We start from the raw sequence: 23,914 nt of genomic DNA, 5'->3' as shown, positions 1-23,914 counted from the left end.
TCTGGGATAAAAATGGTACAGGTACCCTTCCTTTCTCATCTCTCAAGTCCCAGGGGAGCAGGATTAATAACCACTTGTACAAAGGAGCAAAGACAAGCAGTTTCAGCTATAGATCTGCTTGGGAACAGGGCTGTCTCCATGCAAGACGCACTGAAGGGACTAAGGGAAGTCGGGTTCTGGTTGCGAGTCTCTTAAACTCACTCTCTGAAGGAAACACATGCTCATGGGCCCCACACTCAGGTGTCACCATGACTTGAAACTGAAGCTTGAATTTCATCATTTTGAGTGATAAAGACGGGCAAACGAGGCCACATTTTATTTTTTAAGGATTAGGTTAATCTAATGAACCAACAGGTACTGGTTTGCATTCTTAGACTAATCATCACAGAGAATAAATACAACCTGTGGCCTGACCACACAGACATGGACATATGAATGAGAGGCCCATGTGACTGCCTGGGAAACCGGCAAGAGGTAGGCAGCCTGTCTGCGGCTCAGGCCCCGCCCCGAATCATGGCTGGTGTGGAGGAAACCGTGCAGAAGGCAGAATGGCCCTGCCGCCGGACGGCGAATGAGGAACCACCCCGCTCCACCCTTTTAACTGGTTTCCCTTCAATGTATTCGTGTGATGATCTTCCAAAAATAGTGGGCTCCGTGATGATTTTACAAGTTCACCGGGTCCTCACCAACTAAAGGATAAAATCCAACTTTGTAACCAGATGTCCAAGGCGGTTCGCAATGTGGCTATAAGCTCCTGTGGGCCAGGGACCTTGTTCATACCTCATTAAATCCTCAACACTGAGCCAACAAAAACTCAAAAACAAAGCAACAGTTTTCTTATCTTCGTATGTGGGGTGGCCAGTTGGATCTACACTGATCCTATGTCCTGGTAGTCGCCAGCCCATAAATTTCTTCCCCAACAGGATCAGATTTTGTATGAGGCTCTATTCAGAAGTTGGCTCATGGTTGGTCTTACTGGTAGAAGACTCCTTGTTTTTACTAAAAATGCTTAGAGCAGATTCCACTTTAAACTGTGAATGGGATATTAAAACCAGGTTTTCAAATAACTGACAGAAAATAGTTATTTAAATAACAGCAAGTGTGGCAATGCAGATTTTTCCCCCTGAACCGTACTTATTGGAAAATAATCACATAAACAGTTTAAAATGGATGAAGTAATGGCACATAGAGAAAGTATACTTATGGCTGAATGTTAAGATGGTCTATTTTAAGACTTTGTGGTGCTGAAAAATATAATCAGTAGCTGAAAATTCATTCTCTCTTAAGAGAATGCTGAGGTCAGTGGCGGGACAGCAAATGACAAACACTGCAGGGACGAGCTTCCTTCCGTCCAGACCTCGGCTGACCCTCCCCTTCCGTAGCCTCAGCATCTAGCTCTCAAACAACCTAGTCACCGAATACAAAAGATTAGCTTGTGATTCTGAAATTCCTGACCAAAAGGGCATGTACTTAACACACAATCTTGCCCCTCCACACACAAAAAACAAGAAACATACAGCTACACACATCCGAAACAATGAGTTAGTGGACGAGTCTCTGGTTTCTTCCCACCGCAGGGAGAGGATCCCATCCACGCCGAAGTTCTGGGAGCGCTCAAGGCTTACCTGTAGTTGGGCGTGATGGATATGTTGAAGCCGCCGTAGCCATATAAGAAAGCAGGATGAGAGCCGTCCAGTTTTATGCCCTTTTTATGCACAATGAACATTGGAATCTTTGTGCCATCCTTGCTGGGGTAGAAAATCTAGAACAAAAGAGAGCAGAATGGATTTTAGTATTCGTTAGTGCTTGCTTTTAGATGGGAGAGACGTGCCGGTAGTCCGCTCTCTTTAAGATGGAGAGCAGCACAACGGAGAGCCAGTCCCCCTGAGTATCTGATGCGAAGCATCTTTCAGTTTTAAGGAGACTTTGTGGAGTAGAGGAAAGTGTCAGGAAGTAGGGAGACTTGAGTTTGAATTCTTACTCCACAAGGAGCTAATTAAGTTACTATGGCTAAGCCGTTTATCATCCTTCTGCCTTGGTTCCTCAGCCGCAAATGGGGCCATCGTGCCCACCAGAGAACAGAGAAAACAGACCTTCCGTTCTCTGCTCCTTATCACCCTCCCAGGATTGCAAAAGTCAGACTGGCCATCCTACCAAATGATTCAACCTAGGGAGACTCTTCCATGGAACAAATTTCACATTCAACTTTCTCTCTACACGTTAAGATACTCAACTCTTCATTTTTCTGTGTTCAGCTATTACTAAGTAAATGTTAGCAACTACGAAAGAGGTATTAGGTGAGAGAGAAGAGCAATGACAACAACAAGGAAAGCCTCTTATTCCTGGGTAAAAACATTTTCTCTAGCATTTTTTTTTTAAGTAAGGCTCTGCATCCAGCAGGGAGCCCAACGTGGGGCCCGAAATCATGACCCTGAGGTCAAGACCCGAGCTGAGAGCAAAGTCAGACACTCAACCGACGGAGCCACCCAGGCACCCCATTCTTCAGCATTTTTAATTAAGGCTCCTCACACCTGCCGGAGTCTCGGCAACCTTGGGCAAGTTTGGTCAACATTATTCATTACCACTTGGATAAAAGGAGGAAGAGAAAAAGGATAAGAAAGAGAAAACTTAATACTAATCTAGTAATAAGCCACCAAAAACAGATAATGGTTTCTTGCAGACAGAAAAAACAGGGAACAGTTTTCTCTTTGGGCAAACACGGCGTCTTTACCCCAAATGATATCTGGAAAGTATTCCCGCTCAGAAAGGTCTTGCTGACCTCCCATGTCATACCCACAGACATAAGCCTTTGCACTTAATGTGGTTTGGAGCCACCGTCCATCCAAAGCTTTTGACGGTAGCAGTTCTACTGCAGACGGCTGCCACAAAGTCCCTGGCAGGCGACGGGGGGTGGGGGAGTGGGGGCACAGATGCAGCCAAAAGCACTACAGGGGGAGTAAATGCCTGCACGCTTGGTGGTTTTCTGAAACCTGCCAAGAAATAATAGCAAAAAAAAAAAAAAAAGCACTGGTTTCTGACTCTGGAGAGAAATACTGAGAGAGATGTAAATTTGACAGTTTGGGAATCATAGAGAATATTCCTCAGCACTCAAAACTATCAGAAAGGACACACACTTTTTACTGAAGGTTGTTAGAGGCTGCCAGTTAGCAGCGTCTAATAGACCGTGACTGTGTGGGTGGTACGGGTACAGGCAGTCAGAGAACAAGCTCCAAGTCACTGGCTGGGGCTGATGAGTTCAAATACAGGGCCTTCACTTCAGATGGGGGTGGGGGGGTGGGGGGGTGGCGCAGGGAGCGGGGGATCTGGAGGTCTCCAAGCACAGAAGGGGCAGGGGAGCAAATCGGCTCACACGATTCCACCTTGAAAGAATCCTCTGCTCAGAAATCACCTTCCCTCCAGCTTACACCTATCCTCAACCCCTGCCTAGCACCTCCTTTCTCTCCGGTCCAGCTCACCCGCCCACGATGCCCTCCTGTGCTCCCCGCTCTCTGCCAGCCAGCGGGGCTGATGCACCCCTAGTTTCCACTCAGCTGGCTCTCCTGGAGCACTGTTCAAGTGCTCCATCTTGGTGCCCTGTGACAAAGTGGCCCCTGTGGTCCCATTTCTCTTGCTGCCCCCTGGAGATGTGCAATGCCTACGAGTCAGTGGGCAAATCTCCCTCCCCTTCTGGCTCCGGGACAGAGGAATCCTTTTAGAATACCAGCAGAAGCACAAAGTCCCCTTCACGCCCGTAGCTGCAAAAATACATCCAGGCTGAAGTTGGTGTGGTTCAGATGTTAAAATAACACCACTTTGAACGCTGTCCAAAAGTGAAAGGGCACTGTGAGGAGGATTACAATAAAATCACCTTCCAGAAAACTCCTTACAAGAAGGCTATTTCAGAGTTTATCACACCTCTGTACACACACACACAGTAGTGCTCTAGGCCATTTCCATTTATGGTACAGCGACTGATAATAAACCTGAACCTGACTCCTCAATGAAAGGGCAAATTAAATCCTGAGTCCTTTTGTAACGATGGTAGGAATCCATGAGAACATTTTAGAAATAGTCATTACAAGTAGCCCAGCCGTTTTCCATCACACACGGTCTCCTTCAACTGAACGGAAACTGCTTTCCTCTTGAAGCCACTTCCTTCAGAGCTTTTCTTCAAGAGGCTCTGGGGTGTCTCTCCTACTGCTCTGGCTCTGTCTGGCTCAGAAGAAAAGCTAGTAAACTCCTCATTTTCATTGGCTTCCCAAACCTCACCAAACCAAAAGGCTCCCCTTCAGAATCTCGCTAGTGGTTCTTCAAGCTCACTGTCTGGGACTAAGCATCTGAGACGAACATGCTGGAAATCCAGCTTCCCGGACCACATTCCCACAAGTCCCGACTCTCCACGTCTTGTGGGAGTGCTCGAGGCTGCAGACTGAGCAAGTCTCCCATCTACGCTGGTACAGGTGGATTGGGGCTCAAAATCTAGCCACACAGTCTGCTTTTATCACCTCCTGTATCCCTGTCAATTACATTGACTAAAACCACGTGTCTTCCCAGAATCCCTGATAATTCAGGACGGGAATCCTCTCTTCCCCCAGTTTTCATGCGATTTTTCTTCAGTGCCTTTAGCAATGAAACTGATGACCTGTCCAGCATCCTGTCCTTAGAGGCCTGAATGCCTCACTGTCCGATCTTAGCTTCCACACCCCTCATCCGCTCGTTCATGCCAATGTTTGCTGGGTGTCCACCAGGTGCCAGGTGCTGGATGTAGAGACGGACGAGAGCAGGGTCATGCCTTCCCTCACGGGGCTTAGGGTGTACTGAGACAAGGCAGCAGGCACTACAAACACCCATGACCTTGGCTCTGTCTTTGCCCTCGGATCCTGAAACTCTCTGCAAGGAACGCCGATGTTTCCTCCTGTGACTCCAACCTGTTCTTCCACCTTCCCTCCCTTCCCGATTCCTGAGTATCTTCCTTTTTCTTTTTTTAGCTCTTACCACAACATTCAGTCCTTCGTATTCTCTCTGGCTCTGTCAGCCTCACTTGGGCTCCAGACCCTTAGCCAGCCCTCTCGCTGTCACCAAATGCCTGAATCCTCTAATTCTAACCGAAGTCAATGGATTACTTCTCCTCCAGGTTGCGGGCACTCAGAAAATGCCAGCTCGCTTCACTGCAGATTACTAATACCTGAACTCATGGGCTCTGAACTTAGGCTTTAAGTCAGTTCTCTCCTTTCCCTAAACGAGTTCCGTACGGTTCTCCTCCTTTCCTTCCAACGTCTTTCCTAAATGTCTTCCTTATACCCTTTTTGTCCCCAAATCAATTCCAGAGGAGCTGTTTCCGACACTTTACATCTTCCATTCCTAACACCACCCGTTTGCATCCCCTACTTTTTGTCTTGCCTGTTGTCACAGAGGCCATCTGCCTGGAGTTCTTAAAAAAAAAAAAAAAACCTTCTGCCAACTTCACTCACCCTCTACAACCTGAGAAAGACTCAGCCCTGATTCTAGTCTTTGCCAATCCCACCACCATCACACTCCCGACCACCACCACGTCATCTTTTTGCATTTTCTCCCCTTCCTTGGCATACAAACACACTCAGAGTTCTCCTACCCTATGTAACAAAACAAAACACCAAAACATTTTGCGTTGCCCTGTGTGCCTCTGAAGCTAAATTTCCATGTCTTTCTTCCTGATCATACAACTCCACGGTCACCTACATGACTTCTGACCTCATTCACCCCTAGTGGCAAAGTGGTGTCTTTACCACTTTTTTTTTTTTTTTTGAGATTTATTTAATATTAGAGAACACAAGAGCGAACAAGTAGGGGGAAAGGCAGAGACGGAGAAGAAGAGAAAATTTCAAGCAGACTCCCTGTTGAGTGCGGAGCCCTATGTGGGTTCCATCCCATGACCCAAGATCATGATCTGAGCTGGAACCAAGAGTCAGATACTCAACTGCCCGAGCTACCCAGGCACCCCAGCTTTACCACCACTGTTGAAGGGCATCGGTGAGTGTTTCTGTCTTTCTCCTTACCCCTCCAACTTCATCTCTGTTCCAGTGGTGCATGTCTTCCCAAGGTTTTCATAAGTTTATAGAGACACATCTACTCTTACATATTCACACATACACAGGTTACAGACATGTGATGCATGGAGTCACGCTAATACTGGCCTAAAACATAGACCCTCCTCACACAGCAAGATATCATGGGATTCCTTCCATGTTAAAACCTCCAGATTTACCTCATTTAAAAAAAAAAAAAGGAGGCGCCTCGGTGGCTCAGTGGGTTAAGCCGCTGCCTTCGGCTCAGGTCGTGATCCCAGCGTACTGGGATCGAGTCCCGCATTGGGCTCCTTGCTCGGCAGGGAGCCTGCTTCTCCCTCTGCCTTTCTGTCTGCCTGTGCTCGCTCTCTCTCCCTCTCTCTCTCTGATAAATAAATAAAATCTTTAAAAAAAAAAAAAGCACAAAAATTGAAAACCAAACCAAAAAACAACAAAAAACAAACCAAACCAAAACAGCTGCCTAAATGTTTCCTTGTATGAATGTACACAATGCATTTAATCATCTGCTTACTGATGGATATTCTGACTCTTGTTTTTCTCTTAACAATGATGGAATAAGTCCCTTTTAGATAAATCTCATATATTCATGCTATTATTTCTGTAGGATATATGTTCTTAGAAATGAGACTGCAGATCAAATAGATGTACATTTAAAAATTCAATACATTCTGACAAATAATTCTCTAAAAATGGTTTATCAACTTAAGTCCCTAGTAACAGTGATTACCTAAGAGTCCATGTCTTATCTGCAGTGGATGCTACAATGGATTTTAATTTTTGCTAGTCTAACAGGCGAACTTTACCATCTCATTATTGCTTTAAGATTATTTTAAATTCACAAACATTCTCATCTATTTATTCATCATTTTATGTCTCTTTGTCAGAAAGCAAAGCATTCCTGTTCTTATATTGTTACATTTCTGTTTATAGAAACTCTTCTTACATCAAGAATATTAACCTTTTTCCTACCAAGTTTTGCTTGTATCTCCTCCCCGTCTATAACATGTCTTTTACCTTTCTTTGTGGAATCCTGAATATACACACCACACGGATAGGTAGGGGTTTCTCACCCCAAGTTATGAAAATTTTTGTCTGTATTTTCACTTTGAATTTTTACATTTATATTTGGAATCCATTTTTGCATATGGTCTTCCCCCAAAGACCAACTATCACGAACCACTCACGGAAGGATTGTTCTTTCCCCACTATTCAGAAACGCTACTTCTGAACTGGTTTCTTCCCAGGCCTCAGCTGTTTTAATTTTTATCTGACAACAGCTTCTTTGGCTTCCTGGGTGGAGTGGATCTTTGGTTCTTTTTCTTTTTCATTTCTCTAATTCCTTTTCAACCTTCCTAATTGATCCATTACTAGGTCTTCTTCTCATCACATGCTACTGTGTTGCAATTTTCTATACTTGGTCTTCGCTGCAAATCCCTCCTCTGCCATCCTCAGAGAGCCCTAATAAATTACTCTGTGCTAAGGCCCTTCAAGTCCACATGTGGTCTCCCAGGGTGCGTGGGCCCTCTACCCCTCCACGTCTCCAAAACCGGATAGACCTGGGGACATACTCCTCCTCCGGGCTCTCTTAGTTTGGCTAATACCAGTGGTCCCTCATTTCTCTCTCTTCTCAGCCTCCTGACTGCCAACTGAGAATCCTATTCTGTGCCAAGGACCCCACACCCGGGCACCCATTGAGTCCTTCTATTTCCCACAACCAGTCCTCTCCTCTCCCGCTGGCAGACCCGCTCGGGATTCCGTACGGCACGAGCCTCAAAACCAGCCCGTCTTCCTGATGCCTCCTCACATTTGCTAAAGTGGAGTTGTGGTAAGAAGAGTAAAACCTTCATCACGTACACGAATTATAATTTAATTTATATAAATATATGTAAGTACGTCTATGTATATAATACAAAAGCCATTAGTGCTTTATGAGCAGACAACTGCCAGACCTAAAGCCCTGTGTTCTTTCCCCACTGTTCCACTGGGTATTGCCACCACAATACTTAGGTTCAAGTGAAAAAAGCAGAACAATGTACTTTTTCCCCCCATACTTGTATCCAAATGAGAGCGAGCTGGTGAAACATCTCCATTGTTTTTGAGAGTCCAGTGTGGGCACAGCCTCAAAGCTTTTATGGGACCCTTAACCGACAGGAAAACAAAGGCTCCCATGGGATCTAACAGGTGGCGACTTGAGCAAAAGAGAAAGTCTGTGTCATCCAGGGCTAATGGCTGGTCACGTGAAGCTGCCGGGCCCTGCCTTCCCCCTTCTTCCTGGCAGCAGCAGAGCAAACAGGCTGTGCCAGAGTCAGCCTGACAAGGAGCCTGTGATGCCAACGTCAGCACTGGGGTCTGTCCCTCTGGCACAAACCTTCACCTAACAGAATGCAGGTCCCGCCCAAGAACCTGTGGCCGAGAGTCTTTGGAAACCCCTGGGAGATCCCAGAAGAGGCTCTGCTTTAGCACGTTTCCACGTGAAACCTTTGTCAGGGACACCACAAGAAAAAAAAAAATCACAACGGTAATTCAGAACCACCATTCGTTCTAAACCTGAGTGAGCCAGCCGAAGGTTGGTCGCTCAAACACTGTATTAAGAAAGCTTCCCTCCTTGGTGTTTGTTTTTTTCCCCTTTAAAACTTAAATTCTCCATTTTGGAGACTCTCACAGCAGTGTAACAATGTTACTCCACGTGTCCAACCAAGAGCATTCAGCACAACAAAGCAACAAGGGTCTATGCCCTCTGGGAAGCCCCCACTGTTTCTCCACAGAGGACAGCAATGGGTCTTTTCTGAGCAGTCCCAAGACTGTGCCACTTGGTACAAAAAAGCTGGTGTCAATTCTTTCTCAGCCCTGGGGAGTTAATAAGATAATCTCAAATTCTGGAGACTTATAATGTTTCAGATAAAAGGAGAGATTGTCCTTCTGGGACTTCAGAAGCTGGTCACCCTCTTATGCAAAAGACAAACCTGAGATCCATGAAGACAAGATACCTGCCAAGGTGACAGTGCCAGTTTATGGAAAGTTACCACTATGGTCTCCTAAGTCCCTGGTCCAGGATTTTCTTTCTACTCTTATCACAAAGTAATTCACTCTACAGTATTACTTCCTTGTAAATATCTTTATTGGGTGTAACTGTGTAAAATTTTGCAAATATTAGAAGCTTTGGCACTGCTTTAATAGGTTTTTATTTCCTTCAAGACAATAATCACCAGTCTCCAGGGAATCCAGGGGACAAATATTCTCCCAGAGATACTGTGATTTATTTGCTTTTCTGTTTTTGTTGCCCTCTTCAAAAGGAGACTCATTCAAGCATGTCAAAAGCCATATTTCAGATATAGAGGTCATTATATTTACTTTTTTTTGAAGCAAAATAAGTCTGCATGGAAAGATGACCCTTTTCCAAACAGTCATCAATGTTACCGTCTTGAAGACAGAAAAAGCCCAGTATATCCTGCAATGCCATTCTACTAAAAAAAACGGTCTCAGTAGTATTTTTAAAAGGTGTTACAGACATAATTAACTTCACAAATGAAACTGCTTGAGACAATCATAAAGAAAGCAACCCCAACTTTCTAAGCAATCAATTAAATTTAAAGCAGCTTCCCATTTTGCATATTAAAGGCCATATTCTAATGAATGATTATTTAACAGATAAGAGCTCACAGATCCTTGAGTGGAAGTCTTTGAATTAAAAACTACTGAAGGAGAGAGACAAAGGGTTTACACTTACATAAAGCATGTAATAAAAAATGCCAGAAATGACCACCCCCTTATTGTCAAGCCTGGCTTCCCAGGGACATCACCAAGTGTAAAGCAATGCTGCTCTCGGGCCAGGCTTTGGCATGAGAGGAATCACTGAATACATGTCCAGCTCCCCTAACGTGTGAATCTGGTATCAAATAGATGAAATAAAAACATCTTCCTTAAAGGAAAAAGGCAGGGCAAGGAAACCTAAGAAATCAAGGAAATGTTACCGTTCCTCAAGACAATGACATCAGCAGTCATGAAAAGACCAGCCATCTCTTCTGAGATGATTACTTTTTCTTGAAATGAATACATTTGGTAGTAAAATCAATTTTGCTGAGACAGTCCAACATGGGCAACCACGGAAGCTTCTGAAAACAATCAGTCTTCAACCGCAGATTTGTCCTTGTTCGGGTGGGGTGCTATCTGAGGCGAACGCCAGCACGCTCCTTGTCCCCAGTAAAGGGACACGCTCAGCCACGAAAGATGAAGGCAAATTGCAAAGGGCAGGCCCTTCGGAGAGAAGAATGTCTGGTGATAGCAGCTCCTTCCTAATTTTAGGGCCTGACAGGTTTAAAGGAGAATGTTCATGAAAGGGTGTTGAACTTCCCTTTTTATCCGAGTTGACAGAGCCCACTTGTGTGGCCTGTGCTAAGTGTGGCAAATGCATGTGACGAGGAGCAGAGCTGCTCAGAAATCTCACGGTCAAGGCGAACAGTGGTCAAGACATTGCATTGCCCAAAGAACCAGGCAGAAGCAACTGCGGGGCGTCCATTACCTTGTAACGCAGAGGATGGGGAGAGCTTCGTGGGGTTTCGAGGGGGTGCTGCATGTTGCTTAGGTTAAAGATACCTGCCAAGTGTTAGAAGGTCAAAATCCTATCTATTTTCTAGGCATGTGACTTTGGAGGAGTGGGGAGGAGTTTAAGAGTTACCTCTGGGCCGAAATTACAAAGGGAAATTTCTATTCCAGATCCTTTGGTTTGCTTTTCAGAGGATGGCCTGACAGTTTTCTAACCGTGGAGCTTTAAAAACACCCATGGGGGCACGTCAATAGCAGCGATGTCAGTCTATTTAAAATCTATTTTAACTTTTGGTCCATTTCTTGAGTATCAACAATGTGCTAAGTGCTCTGCTGATAGTGTGTGCAGAAATGCCTCAGCTCTCCAAGGCTGGGCCACCTGTTCTTTGGAATAATAAACCTATTCCCAGTTCCAAACTGTGGATCAAGAAGTGAAACAGAAATTCAAGGTGCTTGACACAGGGAAGAAAGACAGTGGCCCATGTCGGTCGTGGCACTGTGATGGTCTGGCTGGAGTTTGGAGGCTTTCAGGGCCATGATAAATAAGCAGGACTTGACCACAGACCATAACTGCCATCTCCAGTTGCACTGATCTGACCTCTTTGAGGTCAAGGTCCACATAGTCAGACCTCCTTTTAGAAGAGAAAGACCTACTGCCTGCACAGGGTCAGGAAAAGCTGCCTCTGTGCTTGTACCAGGCAATGCTTCTCTGGGTGCCCCCCCAGGACGCAGCACGTGAGGCCGCTGAGGCTCACCATGGGGGCACTGAGGCGGCACATCAGACGCACCTGCGTTCGCTGTGCTCTTTATGGAAACAGAATGATGAATCCGTCATCTAGGGGTCATGAGCCCTGCACTGCTCGTGTTCAGTGAACATTTGCTGAATGCATGAAGAGTTAGAATTGCACATTATACCTCGTCTCTTTATGACCGCCCTCCCAACACCTATGCCAGTTTGCTTCAGGTCCTGAGGCTCAGAGCACTTCGGAAGCCTCCCACACACCGTCTCCTCCCCGCATGTCCATGTGGAGGCCCTGGCTTCTAATAGGATTCCCGCTTCCAATCTTTGGGCATTTGCTACCTAATGAATCTTCCTGAGATTTAAAAAAAGAAAAAAAGAGAGAGAGAACCTTCCTTTTAGTCTAGGTCACTCCCCTCCTGACAACACACAATACCTCCCCATTCTCTACACCATGAGGTCCACGTTTTAGACCAGCCATTATATCTCTCCACTTTTTATCTTCTACCTTTCTGAATCCTTCCCAACTTCAACTGTCCTTTCCAATGAAACTGCCATTCGCATCTCCAGATCCCCGAAGTCACCAGGCTTGAGAGACTAAACCACAACTGAAAAAAAAATTCACTGGCTCTTAGGAATTCACTTATTTGACCCCCACGAGCTCCCACCCAATACACACACCCCAATGCTGTATCTCAGGCAGGTTCAACCTTTGCTTCGCTATTTCCAGTAGTAAGAGAGAAACTGACAACACCACAAACGGCGGCTCATTTCACTGGGACCCTCTCTGCTAGAAAGTTCTTCCTTACCTGAAAATATCAAAACAAATGAAAATACAGGGAACAAAGTCAGCCAAGGCTCTGGAGACAGAACCTGGTGATAATAAATTTCTACATAAACTATCAACTAAAGTTCTGTACATTAAAAAAAAAAAAAAAAACTAAACTAAAGTGCCTGCCAGTAGGTTTCTATATTTTTCACAATGGGATTTTCCTTGTCCTTATGTCAAAAATAGATGCTATTTATTTTACTTGATGTGTTTAAAACACTTAAATAGTTCTTACCATGAAAAAGCACTATTCTAAGGGGTTTATAAATACTCCCTCATTATGAAGTTTGAGCCAGGGAGGGGGCTACTCTGACCAGGGAAGCAACTTGTCCCGGTCATAAATCCTGGGAGTGATGGAGTTAGGATTTTTACCTGGGCCGACTGACTCCAGACTCCATGCTCTCAGTCACTAGGAATAAAGATGAGCAACCTCCTGGACCTCCCTCCGGAGCCCCCTCCCAATCCTCTTGTTCATAGCTATTGTGCCGTCATGTGTTTGTGTGTGTGTATGTGAGCGTGCGTACGCGTGTGTACCTCTCTGTATCTAGCACAGTGCCTGGAAAACAGTGGGCACTTCGAACATAAGTCTGGGTCACTGCATAAACAAACACGCAAACCGGCCACCACGCTGTAGTCAAACAACACACAAGAAAGCATTCTAAGGGGCAGTGCGTTGAAAAAAAAAAACCTCTAAAACATTCTAGAGTCTGGCATCAAAATGCTTACAAGCTGAAAAGGAATAAAATACAAATTAAATTGGGTTGAGGCACTCAAGAGACTGTATAAGGTCACAAATTTCAAACTTACTACTGATGAAAAATATTTAACATCTGACATTTTCTTTATGTGTAGCTGTTAAATCTATTAATTTAGCAATGCCACGGAGGACGAGCTTCACGGCTCCGAAGCGGTTTAGTTACGGTAATTCACTGCATGAGACTGCACCTGCGTCATAAAAACCCAGGAAGAATACTTGAAATCCATTTCAAATTCTCATTAACACTGTGGTAAACCCCTTATTTATCTTACTGCCTTAGAAAAATAAAAACTAGTAAGCAAAACGTCGGCGTGACAAATGCCGGCCAGAATGGTCACTAACAGCGGGGACCAACCACACAGCTGTGAGGACAGGGGCAGCTCCGAATGTGAATGCCGAAGAGGCCGGACTTGGAGAGAGGCAGATGTGAGTGAGGAGAAGGGAGAGCAGTGTGTGTGCGATCAAGCAGCTCCTGGTGGGGGCGGGGGGCGGAGGGCTGAAGCAGAACTGCACCACCAAGAGTGGCCCTGAACGGAGCGCAGCATGGACAGAAGCCCTTGAGCCGGGACGCTGGCACAACTGTCCAATTACCACTTTTTCGTTTGTATATCTCAGGAGAATGGGAGATGCAGCAAAACACCGGGAGGAGCAAATACACACAAAATCATTTCATTGCCAAACAATGAATGACCAGAATACTAAAGAGGGGGACCTGGAAGGAAAATTCTCTGGCATAAAGACGTTTACGCGAGTTTCTGGTATGTGCCTCCAATGCTGCTAGCCCACTGATCTGCTTCTACCTAGACTCTCTCAGACAAGGCGAATGCCAATCACCCAAATAAACCCTGGGAGAGTCAGAGGCGGGAACAACACATCGGAGGTGATTTCGGGTCGCTTAAAGGACAGTCATTAGGAAGCTCATGAGCGCCAAGGTGCAATTCACCACCCCCCTTCCCCGACCCCGCCGGGGAACGGGGAGCTAGAAGTGGACTCACGCGGGTGAAGGCGGGCGGCAGAGAGGTGGCCCGTGGGGAGACACGGAAGTAGAGGCTTCCAGGAGCAGCACAGACAGCCACTGGGGGCGACTCATCGGGGGTTGGAAAACAGGAAGGGGAGCAAATGAACGCAAATCACAAGGTTCAGAAATCCTACTGCAAAGCTACAAGCACAACTTTTGATTTATATTCTATGCTTGGCTGTGTGAAATGGTTTTGTATTTGTGCAGAAGAACGACAGCAGCAAAAATCTTACCAGTGGAACCGTATATCCTTTTTTCCTTTTTTGATGGCTATGAAATGCCTCCCACCCCAGCACTATCTTGTTCACCCCAGCACTATCACGACAGAGCTTGCCTATTCATTTTTAAATGCCTTAAATGAGGAAATAGTGTCATTTTAAGTATGCAGACACACACCCCTTTATATCATCACTTGTAATCAAGGCATTAAGGTAGCAAAATATCCAAGTGTCAGGAAAATGAACATTTCAGATGAATAATCGATTTGTGCTCGTGGAAGACCTGGAAAAGAACACTGTGCTGTTCTGAAGATGGACGGCATTCAGGATGGAGGATGGGGAACAGCGGATGGCCATGAAGCATCAGGGGTGAGTGCAGAAGAGCTGGATACAAACCAGCACACTGCGGACACAAACTGCCATTGCGTGAATCCTGGTAGTTAACAGGCAAAGCCGAGGGCTGCAGGGAGACTCCTCATTCCCAGTCGGCTGGGCTCGGCAGCTCCACTCACAGCCTCTTCAGTCTACTGCTTTCCTGGCCACCTCCCCAGGCCCTAAATGTTAGTGCTCCCTTTGGTCCCCCTGCCCCTCTAGTCACACAACCGAGGGTTTCAATCTGTGCTCACTGACCACCACCAGGGACAGCCTTCACGACTCTCCCTGACTCCTGACGCTAATTCTCTGAGTGCCTGGCAAAAGCCACCTAGGTATCCAGCACAGTCCCCACTGTAGAAGGGCTCCCCACTCTCGATAAAATCTCACCCCATCTGGGTGCAAAGCAGACCCTATGGTCTGACCTGTCTGTATTTCCAGGCTTATCTCCTGCTGGTGAGGTCCAGCCCTGGTGCTGGGGATATCTCTGCTTGTGTACAAGCTCTCCTCCCTCTGTGCCCTTCCCCTGTCTGCCCAAAGCTCCTTTCCTGGAAGCCCTCCTTGGAGAATCCTAGATGTTCCTCCTCCTCTGGGCTCTCACAGGACCTGGGGTCACCTTTTATATAGTTTCTCCCACCATCAAATTGCTACAAATGTTTGATCACATCATTTCCCCTTGTAAATTCTATCATTCCTTAAAGTCTCAGCGCTGCTAGATACGATGTAGCAGCTTGAGAAATGTTTGTGAAAGAATTGTTTTTATTTATGCTATCTTCTCATTTAGAAATTCCATTTTATTTAAATTAGTACTATTATAACTATCACTGCCTTAGGCATCCCTCCAGCTTCTCTCTGTGAGGCACTGGGACTTTGGGGGACCTCGCTTAGACAAACACAGTCAGGGAATACGTTACACGGAACACCAACAATGAAGAAAGGAACCATACGTACAAGTCAATAAACTACTGAGTAGTGAAGCAGGAAAGGGAAAGTGAGAACATGAAATGTAAGAGGCTGCTTTAGAACACATGTTAGAAAAGCCAAAAGCCAAAGGGAGAGAATTAAGCTTCCAAAGTCTGAAAGCATTAATTAAAAAATTCAAATGATCACACTCTCATAGAATGTAGCAAGGAATCCGGGTCAACTGCAGGTGGCCTGGGGGTAAGGAGGTGGCAAAGCGAGTGAGCGGAGAGACCTAGTGCCTGCCAGGCTGTGCTGCCCGCCTGGGGCTGTCTCGTGCAGCCTGTAGGGTCCTCCTGCCCTCCTCTGACTGACTAGTTGGGCCGCATGCAAGGTCCTGCGTCCAGATGGGTCTACCAAGGCGTGATGGGGACCCGAGCGCTCGGGCAGAACTCCAAGAGGCCTGATGGCTGCAGACCTGTGAGAGGAGACTGCATGCGTGAGCTCACGCCAGGTGGAGGCTTTGCTGGCAGTGCTGCATGTTCCTTACAAAGTAGGAAAATACATGTTACTTAGAACACTGTGTTCAGGACACAAACTGTTACAATTTTGAGTCCACCAGAAAAAATTAATGCCTGCAGAGAAAATAAAAGGTAATGATTTACTAAGCTTTGTAGAGCTGCTTATATTTTTAAAGAAAATATTCAGAAAATGAAAGCTGAAAAATAAAAGAATGTATTTCTATTGGTAGGACTTCAGGTGCTGTGGTCAAGGATGGGGTTAGGGGCAGGGCAACCCCCATGCTCCCCCAAGGCCTCCCTGCCTTCTCTGGGGAGAGAAACGTGGTGTCACCAGGGCGGATGCTATTGTAGCTCCTTCCAGCACTTGGAGGATGGATGGCCGTCATCATCCGCCAACTCTGAAGCTGGTCTGTCCCCACCACATGGGGTTGGTCAATGACATGTGACCAGGGGAGGGCGGGCTGTGGGGCCACCATGGAATGGGATGTGCTTTCTCTCTGCACCACAGGGACAGCACGGGTGGAGCCCCTGGGGAGATCTGATGGATAGGGAACAGGAACAAAATGTAAACTTTTCTGACTTTTCACCTCTGAGGCTTGGACGGTGCTTGTGAACTGCAATAGCCTAGCCCACCTGACTAATGTAGAAAAGAGCAATCAGGAAGCAACTCATTCATAAGAAGCAGAAAATTTCTCATACTCACTATCTGAGAGTCTTCTAGCGCAAAAACTGAGTACATATCAAATATGCACATATTGCCAAATTTTAAAACTACTTTTTTCATTTCTAGTTGAAACTCAAAAATTGTTTGGAGAAAACAGTAGGTAGATAAAGAAAATGTGGTACACACACAAACAGAATGGACTATTACTCAACCATCAAAAAGAATGAAATCTTGCCATTCGCAACGATGTGGATAGAACTACAGTGTATTATGCTAAGTGAAATAAGTCAGTCTAAGAAAGACAAATACCATATGATTTCACTCATATGTGGAATTTAAGAATAAAACAGATGAACATAGGGGAAGAGATGGAAAAATAAGATAAAAACAGACGGAGGCAAACCGTAAGAGACTCGTAACTATAGAGAATAAACTGAGGGTTGATGGAAGGAGGTGGGTGGGGGATGGGCCAGATGGGGCATTAAGGAGGGCACTCATGATGACGAGCACTGGTGGTTAAATGTAGATGATGAATCACTACATTTTACTCCTGAAACCAATACTACACTACATATAAACTAACTAGAATTTAAATAAAAACATAAAACAAAACAAAAGAAAATACAGAATTCAGGTCTCACAGAAGGAAGGTAAGAAGCTGGTTTCCTTCCTGACAGAATGGAGGAATGTCCCTCCTATGAAGGCCAGGCCTTCCATCAGGACTTGGGATCCTCTCACCTTCTCAAGGGACCTGGCTTCTGGGGTGGTTCCCTTCTACTGGTCAACCCATCAACACACAATAATCTGGTTTCTCCCTGCTTCATGTCAGGCCATTGACCTTGTACATCCCTCTCGAAACCTATGCTATTCAACTTCTCAAGACTGTCTATACACATGGTTCCCCACTTCCCTCTTCCAGACCTCCCTCCTCCCTGATCTTGAATACACTGCCACAAAAGCTATAAGACTCCATCTGTAAAAGGTTCTCTGAAGTTAAAGTTTCATTTTTTGGATTGATTTGTTTTCTTAGTACAGCTGTATTCTACAGCAAGAAAATGAAAAATCTGAAAAGCAATCTGAAGCAGGAGGAAGAAGGGGAGGGTAGGAAGACAAATCACAGTTGTTAAAAGACGGAGATGTTCAGTTAGCTTAGCAAGGATTATTTTTTCTTAAGAATCTTTCAAAAGTTTTAAAATATAAGCTTTCAGATTATAGCATTACACAAGACTGTTCTAACTAGACTAATAATGCAATACAACAATGTATGAAAAGCAAAGCTAATCCCTCAATCCCACCTCCCTCCCCCATAAGAAATCACACAGGTCTTCTCCCCTCTTCCTCAATATACCCTGTTCAGCCACCAGTCTGCCCCACTGCTCCTGAAAGTGCTCTTGTCAAAATCACAAATGAATACACCTGGTCAAATCCAAGAACTCTTTTTCTTTCCTTATTTGACCAACCACACTGAATGTTGTCTACCACTGTCTCCTTCTAATACCCTTTCCTTGACCTCTTGCTCCCCCATGTCTATGGTTTGTGGGCTTTTCTTACACCTTCCTGGCTACTGCTTCTGGGGCTCCCCTCCTGGCCCTTCCTCCAGCAGCTAAGCCCTGGCTGTGGGGCTCCTCACAATGCAGTTCTGACCCTCCCTCACTCTACTCCACGTAATTCTGTCCTTGCCCCAGATTTAAACAACACACTGAAGATGTCCATGCTTGTAACTCCAACTCAGATCTCTTCTTTTGAGCACGAGATTCAAATATCCAGCTCCATACTTGATATTGCTACCTGGCTGACAATGTAACATGCACAAACTTGACACGTCCAAAACATCCATCCTCCCAAACATGGCCTCCCCGACTCACTACCAATAACTTGACACATGATAGCAGCTGCTCAGATTCCAAATCTCAGAGTCACCCTTGATGTGTCCCTTCCCCTCTCCCCTCCATGTGCAGTCCCTGAGTGCGTCCTGTTGATTCTTCCAGGTGTTTTCCAAACCCCCTCTTCCTTATTGTCCACAGTCTCTCCGTTAGAGTAGGCCTCCTATGTCTTCCCTGGTCTACTGCTACAGATATGTTCCAGCAATCTCTACAGCAGCATCTGGCCCTTCCATCTATTCTCCACAAAATGGAAGATGGCTTTCTTAGACGAGAACATGTCACACTCCAGTATAAAACCCTGCAAGGACTCCCACTGCACTTAGGATCCCTAACAAACCCAAACACACCCATGAGGTCCTGCCTTCCCCCTCACTTACCACACCAGTCCTCTCTCAGGTCCTCTGTGAGGCCAAGCAGAGTCTTTGGTCTAACGCATCTCAACTTGGTTAATTCCCCTGAACATCGCTTTTATGTTTCCACTGACATAACACAAGGGAACTCTGGTTGACCACCCAATTCACACTGTCATTCCCGGACCTAGTTATTTCACTCACGGCCCTTTCACCAACTTGCAAAATCTCCATGTTTATATTCTGTTCACTTGTGTTTTTTGGTTTGTTGTTGTTTTCTTTCTGCAGGTACTCCTCTTAAGGGCAAAGACCACAGCTCTTTTGGTCACTGTTTAATGCAATGCTTGGCACAGAGTAAATTCTTAATAAACACATAGACTGGATGAACGAAACTGGTTCTCTTCGCTATCTCACTTCTCCACAACAAGGCTGACCAACTTCTGATGGCAGGTGAGGAAGACACCTGTTGGCAGCTGTACATGGTCTAGAGGAGGAGTGGAAGTCTAGGCAGGGGAGCAGACATGGTGCCGGCAACACCCTACAACACTCCTGGGTCCCTCCTCTCTGCAGATTCTGAGCAATGGTTCAAAGTCGGCACTTCAACAGTCCAATCTGCAGACTCCCTAGCAAAGCACCAGCCACAATTTAGAGTATTTGTATTCTTCTCTAATCTTTTCCAAATATTTAAATTAGCTATATGGACACTAAACTTTGGAGCTGAACTAGCTGTATCCTATGCAAAACATGGAAGGCCCCAGGGTTCTGATGAAGGCAGCATATACATGATAGTTTTTACGTGCACCATAAATAGTTTTCTGTTTGAGAGTCAATTTCAGAATTACCCACTATCCGATCTGGGATCAAAGAGCATATTCTCTGTTTAAAAATGTTTACATGCAAATTATAGGCAAATTAATATTGATATCCACTCATAGACATATACATGTAGACACACGAACACAGCTGGAGCAGGGAGGACACAAGGCTGGCCAGCTATGGCTTAACTCAGCAGAACAAACTAGCAGATGATTTTAAGTGTATTAGGAATTTATATGGGCTGCATTTATCAGTACAGCTATACTAGGTAATGTACATTTCCTTCTTTTGAGACATTAACCAAGGTGAACAATAAAGCCTTCTCTAGGGTCTTAATGAGGCCACAGGGTTTCCTATCAGTTCCTACATGACAACACAGAACCACCTATCTCTGGGGACTCAACTGGTGAACTGGGACAACTGGGAGAGGCTGGCCGAGCTCCTCAGGGCTGATAGCACCAGCTGTGCCACCGTGTGATAAGGGACAACTCGTCTAACTTCCCTGCACTGCAGCCTCTTCAGCTCAAGAATGGAAATCATGGGAGTCCTGACTATGGGAAGAAAGGCAAGGAGGTGCTGAGGACATGGGCATGCAGCCTGGCACAGGGGGTGCCCACATCCTTGCTCTACTTCCAACTAACAGCGCCACTAGCCCCTTTCCCCGTCTTTTGCTTTTGACTGAGTTTCCCAGGCCAGGAACAAGAAGAGAAGCTTCTATAGAAGTTGGGACTTGGTTGAGTACTCAAATTGTATAGAACTTCAGAAAATGTGGTAAGGAAAAAGAATAGTGCAATGACAGAGCATGGAGAAAGGAGAACCAGGCAGAGGTGAGTCTGCATATGGCCGGCAAGGGCTTGGTTGGGAGTTAAGCCTTGATGAAGCCGAGTATTTGGGGTCGGGACTTGGGGCAGCGAGGCAGCACTTTTGCGGGGCTGGATGAAAGAGGGCATCAAGAACTGGGGAGAGAAGCTCACACCTGACACAGACAATGACCACACATGAACCTGTGTGTGCCCCTGTTTAGTACCCTCACAGTGCCTTCTACCTGGTGATGTTCTGCCATCATGTTTGCCACTATGACAGCATTTCTAATCTACCACTTACACTTGGTCAGCACTGGGAGTGAACAGAGAATGATCAAGCCTACTTCTCTAAACCCAGGTCAAGGTATACCTGACCCCAAACAAAAGGTCATACTTATGGACATGGAACATGTTTCCTTCCTTCTGCACAGACCAGTGAAGTTAGGCTGTAACAGCTTTTCCTCCAGGGAGATAATGGAGTATCTGGAGTGCCAGGTCTATTTTTACTCAGTCGCTCATCCATCGGCCATCAGTGTAATGCAGGCAAAGGGGAGGGGCGGGAAGAACTATGGAGCAGGTGGAGAGACCACACTAAGCTCCTACGTTCTCTTCTCCCCATCTGCCCTAAAAGACAGAGCAGAGCAGGAAGCCAAAGAACACTTGTCTAGGTGGCAGCCTACATAAAGACTTACCCTTGGGGTTTAAGCGGGAGACAGTCACAGAAAAGCAGAGAAAAATTCCTCCAACTCTCTCCCATTGAGCCTTCTCAGCACAGAGAAAATCTAAGCACTTTTAAGATTCCAGTTTCTAGATATCCACCAAATCCTATGAACTTTTAATCTAACTTCACCCATTAAGAAGGCAGAAATGATGGACAGACACTGGAATGGGTGTACTTGTCTAAGAAAAAGCAACTGAGAAGGTTGCTTCCTTTGGGCACAGAAGTGTCTTTCCAGGTTCACGGCACAAGAAGCCAAGGTCTTGGGCTAGCGCTTCCAAAATAAATCTGAGGACATTCTTCTGAATTTGAGTTTGAAGCAATCTGATACCCGTACTGGCATCAGTGCCAACCTGAGTATGATCTTGGGGGAGGTCCAGCAGAGATAAGATGACAACAGAAAAGCCATAAACACTTCAAGTTTCATTCCACTTTTAAGTGGAGTTTCAAGCTGCCATGTGGCAATCAACATTTAAGACTTACATAAAACTCCTCTGATTAAAACACAATGTATGTGTGTATATGTGTGCGAATATATCATATATGATAATAAATGGATAAAGAAATGAATCTCCATTAACATGCAACAAGATTAGAAGTGAACACTAAAATAAATCATAATATTTATAAGCAGTTTTAAAGATGTATTTTTGGGCGTTTAGTGTCTCTTTTCACACAAGGAGTATTTTCATTGTTGAATAGGTTCTATAAGAATTTACGAGGTAATCGCTGTATACTTACACGATGCAGAAACATACTTTTAAAGCTAAGCAGGTGTAGGAATTCAGAAGTCTTTTAGTCTAAATTTACTTTAAAGGTGGGGGGGGAAAAAAAAAACCAACAACCTGAGCTATAGAGTGTGCAAATAATTCATCCTGATAACGAAGTGTACAGATCAGCACAGCTCTGAATTCTGTCAATTATTTACATTGTTGCCTTGATTTTTAGTTTCCTCATCTGTAAAATGAGAGGTCTCAACCATATGAACTCTAAGGTATATACAACTGGAATGCATACAATTTTGTCCGTAGCCCAAAAACATATTAGTGGTAGAACAGATCACCTAGGAAAAAGCGAAGAGGCAGCTATGAAATTAGAGGCTTGACACCCTCCTCGGAGGCTGATGCATGCTATGTTTCCGTTCTAACGAGCAGGTCCTCAGGGATGGCCTGGGTCCACATACTTCACAAGAGGGGTGGTTGGGAGATGGACTTCCCATGGAGTCAAACATGTGGAGAGCCACCTGGCCCTAGCTTACCTGGCTTCCTCAGTCTCCCAGAGATGACCCCTTACACTTCACCTCTATTCTAATTCTCAGAGTCCCATCTTGTGCCTTACATTACACTTCTGCTAAAGTCAAGGCCAGAACTCAGGAAATACATATGATCATGTTCTGGAAGCAATATTGAAGGTCTTTCTTCATGGGAGAAGCACCTCTTTAAAGGGTGTTCTCTCTTTGTAGTACCTGATTTCTGCTGTCTGTAATTACAACATTTGAATATTCACCTTTTCAGTCTTTGTTTTCCTAATCCTGACCCTGAGGTTTAGGCAGCTGGCCACCAGGTGGTGTTTGGGTTCCTTGGTCTCAGGGTCGACACCAAAAATTTCCTTTTTAGATTTTCATTTATTTACTTATATGAGAGAGAGAAAGCACAACGCAAGTAGAGGGGCCAGGGCAGAAGGAGGAGAAGCAGACTCCCTGCTGAGGAGGGAGCCTGATACCAGGTTCAGTCCCAGGACCCTGAGATCATGACCTGAGCGGAAGGCAGAGGCTTCACCAACCGGGCCACCCCAGGTTCCCCATCCACACCAACAATTTCTACTGAAGTCCTGTTTTGTCTTGTGTGACAGATTGCTAATCTATTCCCCTGTTTCCTCCCCCCAAAAAGGCCCTAATTTTTAGCTGCACATATTTTTTTCCTGGAACTAAAACGACATCTCTAAACCTCATTGCACTGGATGGGGTTAGATGAGTACTTTTTCACCAGAAGGTGAAAGCAGACAGAATACATGTCACCTTTAAGCAAACATGCTTCTAAGACAGCTGGCATGCACCTTCCCTCCCCCGCTGCCCTGTTCTTCCCTACTGCTGCCTTCCTGTTGGCTAGAAAGTGGATATAATGGGGCTGCATGGTCAGAAGAGTTCAAGGACCATGAAGAGATGCTGGGAACAGAAGCCAAGTGCGATAAAGCAGCAAGAGAGCCGGAGCGCAGATTCCTCGCACCTTAGATACTGAGGGTACCATCAGACACCCTGGACTGGTTCCTCCTGAGCTTTTCTCTGAGACGGAAATAAATGTCTCTCTTCTTTAAGTCGTGGTTGTTTTGATGTTTCCTGGTGCTCACAGCTGGATCTAATCTTGAGATTCAGATTCATTTTTATTCTGTTAAGGATTTATCCCTTTATTTAAGAGAGAGGAGGGGCAGAGGGAAAGGGAGAAGCAGACTCCACGCTGCGTGTGGATCCTGACATGGGGCTCAATCCCAAGACCTTGAGATTGTGACCTGAGCCAAAACCAAGAGCACGTGACCAAATGAGCCCCAAAATTTGGGTGCCCCAAAATTCAGATTCATTTTTAAAAACAAAAATCATCAAAATGACAAAAGGTAACTACCATTTGCCCACATACCATTCATAGATGATACCACGCCACTGATTCAGTTCTAACAAGAAGGAAGCTGCATGCTACTCTGTTTTCTATAGGATAATGAAATAGGA

The 23,914-nt window shown here is 45.4% G+C and overlaps 1 protein-coding gene across 3 annotated transcripts in view; it reads right to left on the bottom strand.

Annotated features, from left to right (window-relative positions):
* PREP (prolyl endopeptidase) overlaps positions 1-23,914 on the bottom strand; it is a 113,808-nt gene that overhangs the window by 10,134 nt on the left and 79,760 nt on the right. For all 3 annotated transcript variants that reach the window (XM_032338933.1, XM_032338931.1, XM_032338932.1), the window contains one exon: positions 1,626-1,762. In XM_032338933.1, the coding sequence (XP_032194824.1) occupies positions 1,626-1,762 (137 nt within the window). The remainder of the gene's footprint in view (positions 1-1,625; positions 1,763-23,914) is intronic.

This window comes from Mustela erminea, chromosome 4 (genome assembly GCF_009829155.1).
Source record: "Mustela erminea isolate mMusErm1 chromosome 4, mMusErm1.Pri, whole genome shotgun sequence".
In the NCBI taxonomy this organism is placed as follows: Eukaryota; Metazoa; Chordata; class Mammalia; order Carnivora; family Mustelidae; genus Mustela; species Mustela erminea.
Note: the sequence above shows the minus strand (reverse complement) of the source record. Positions and strands in the feature narration are given on the sequence as shown.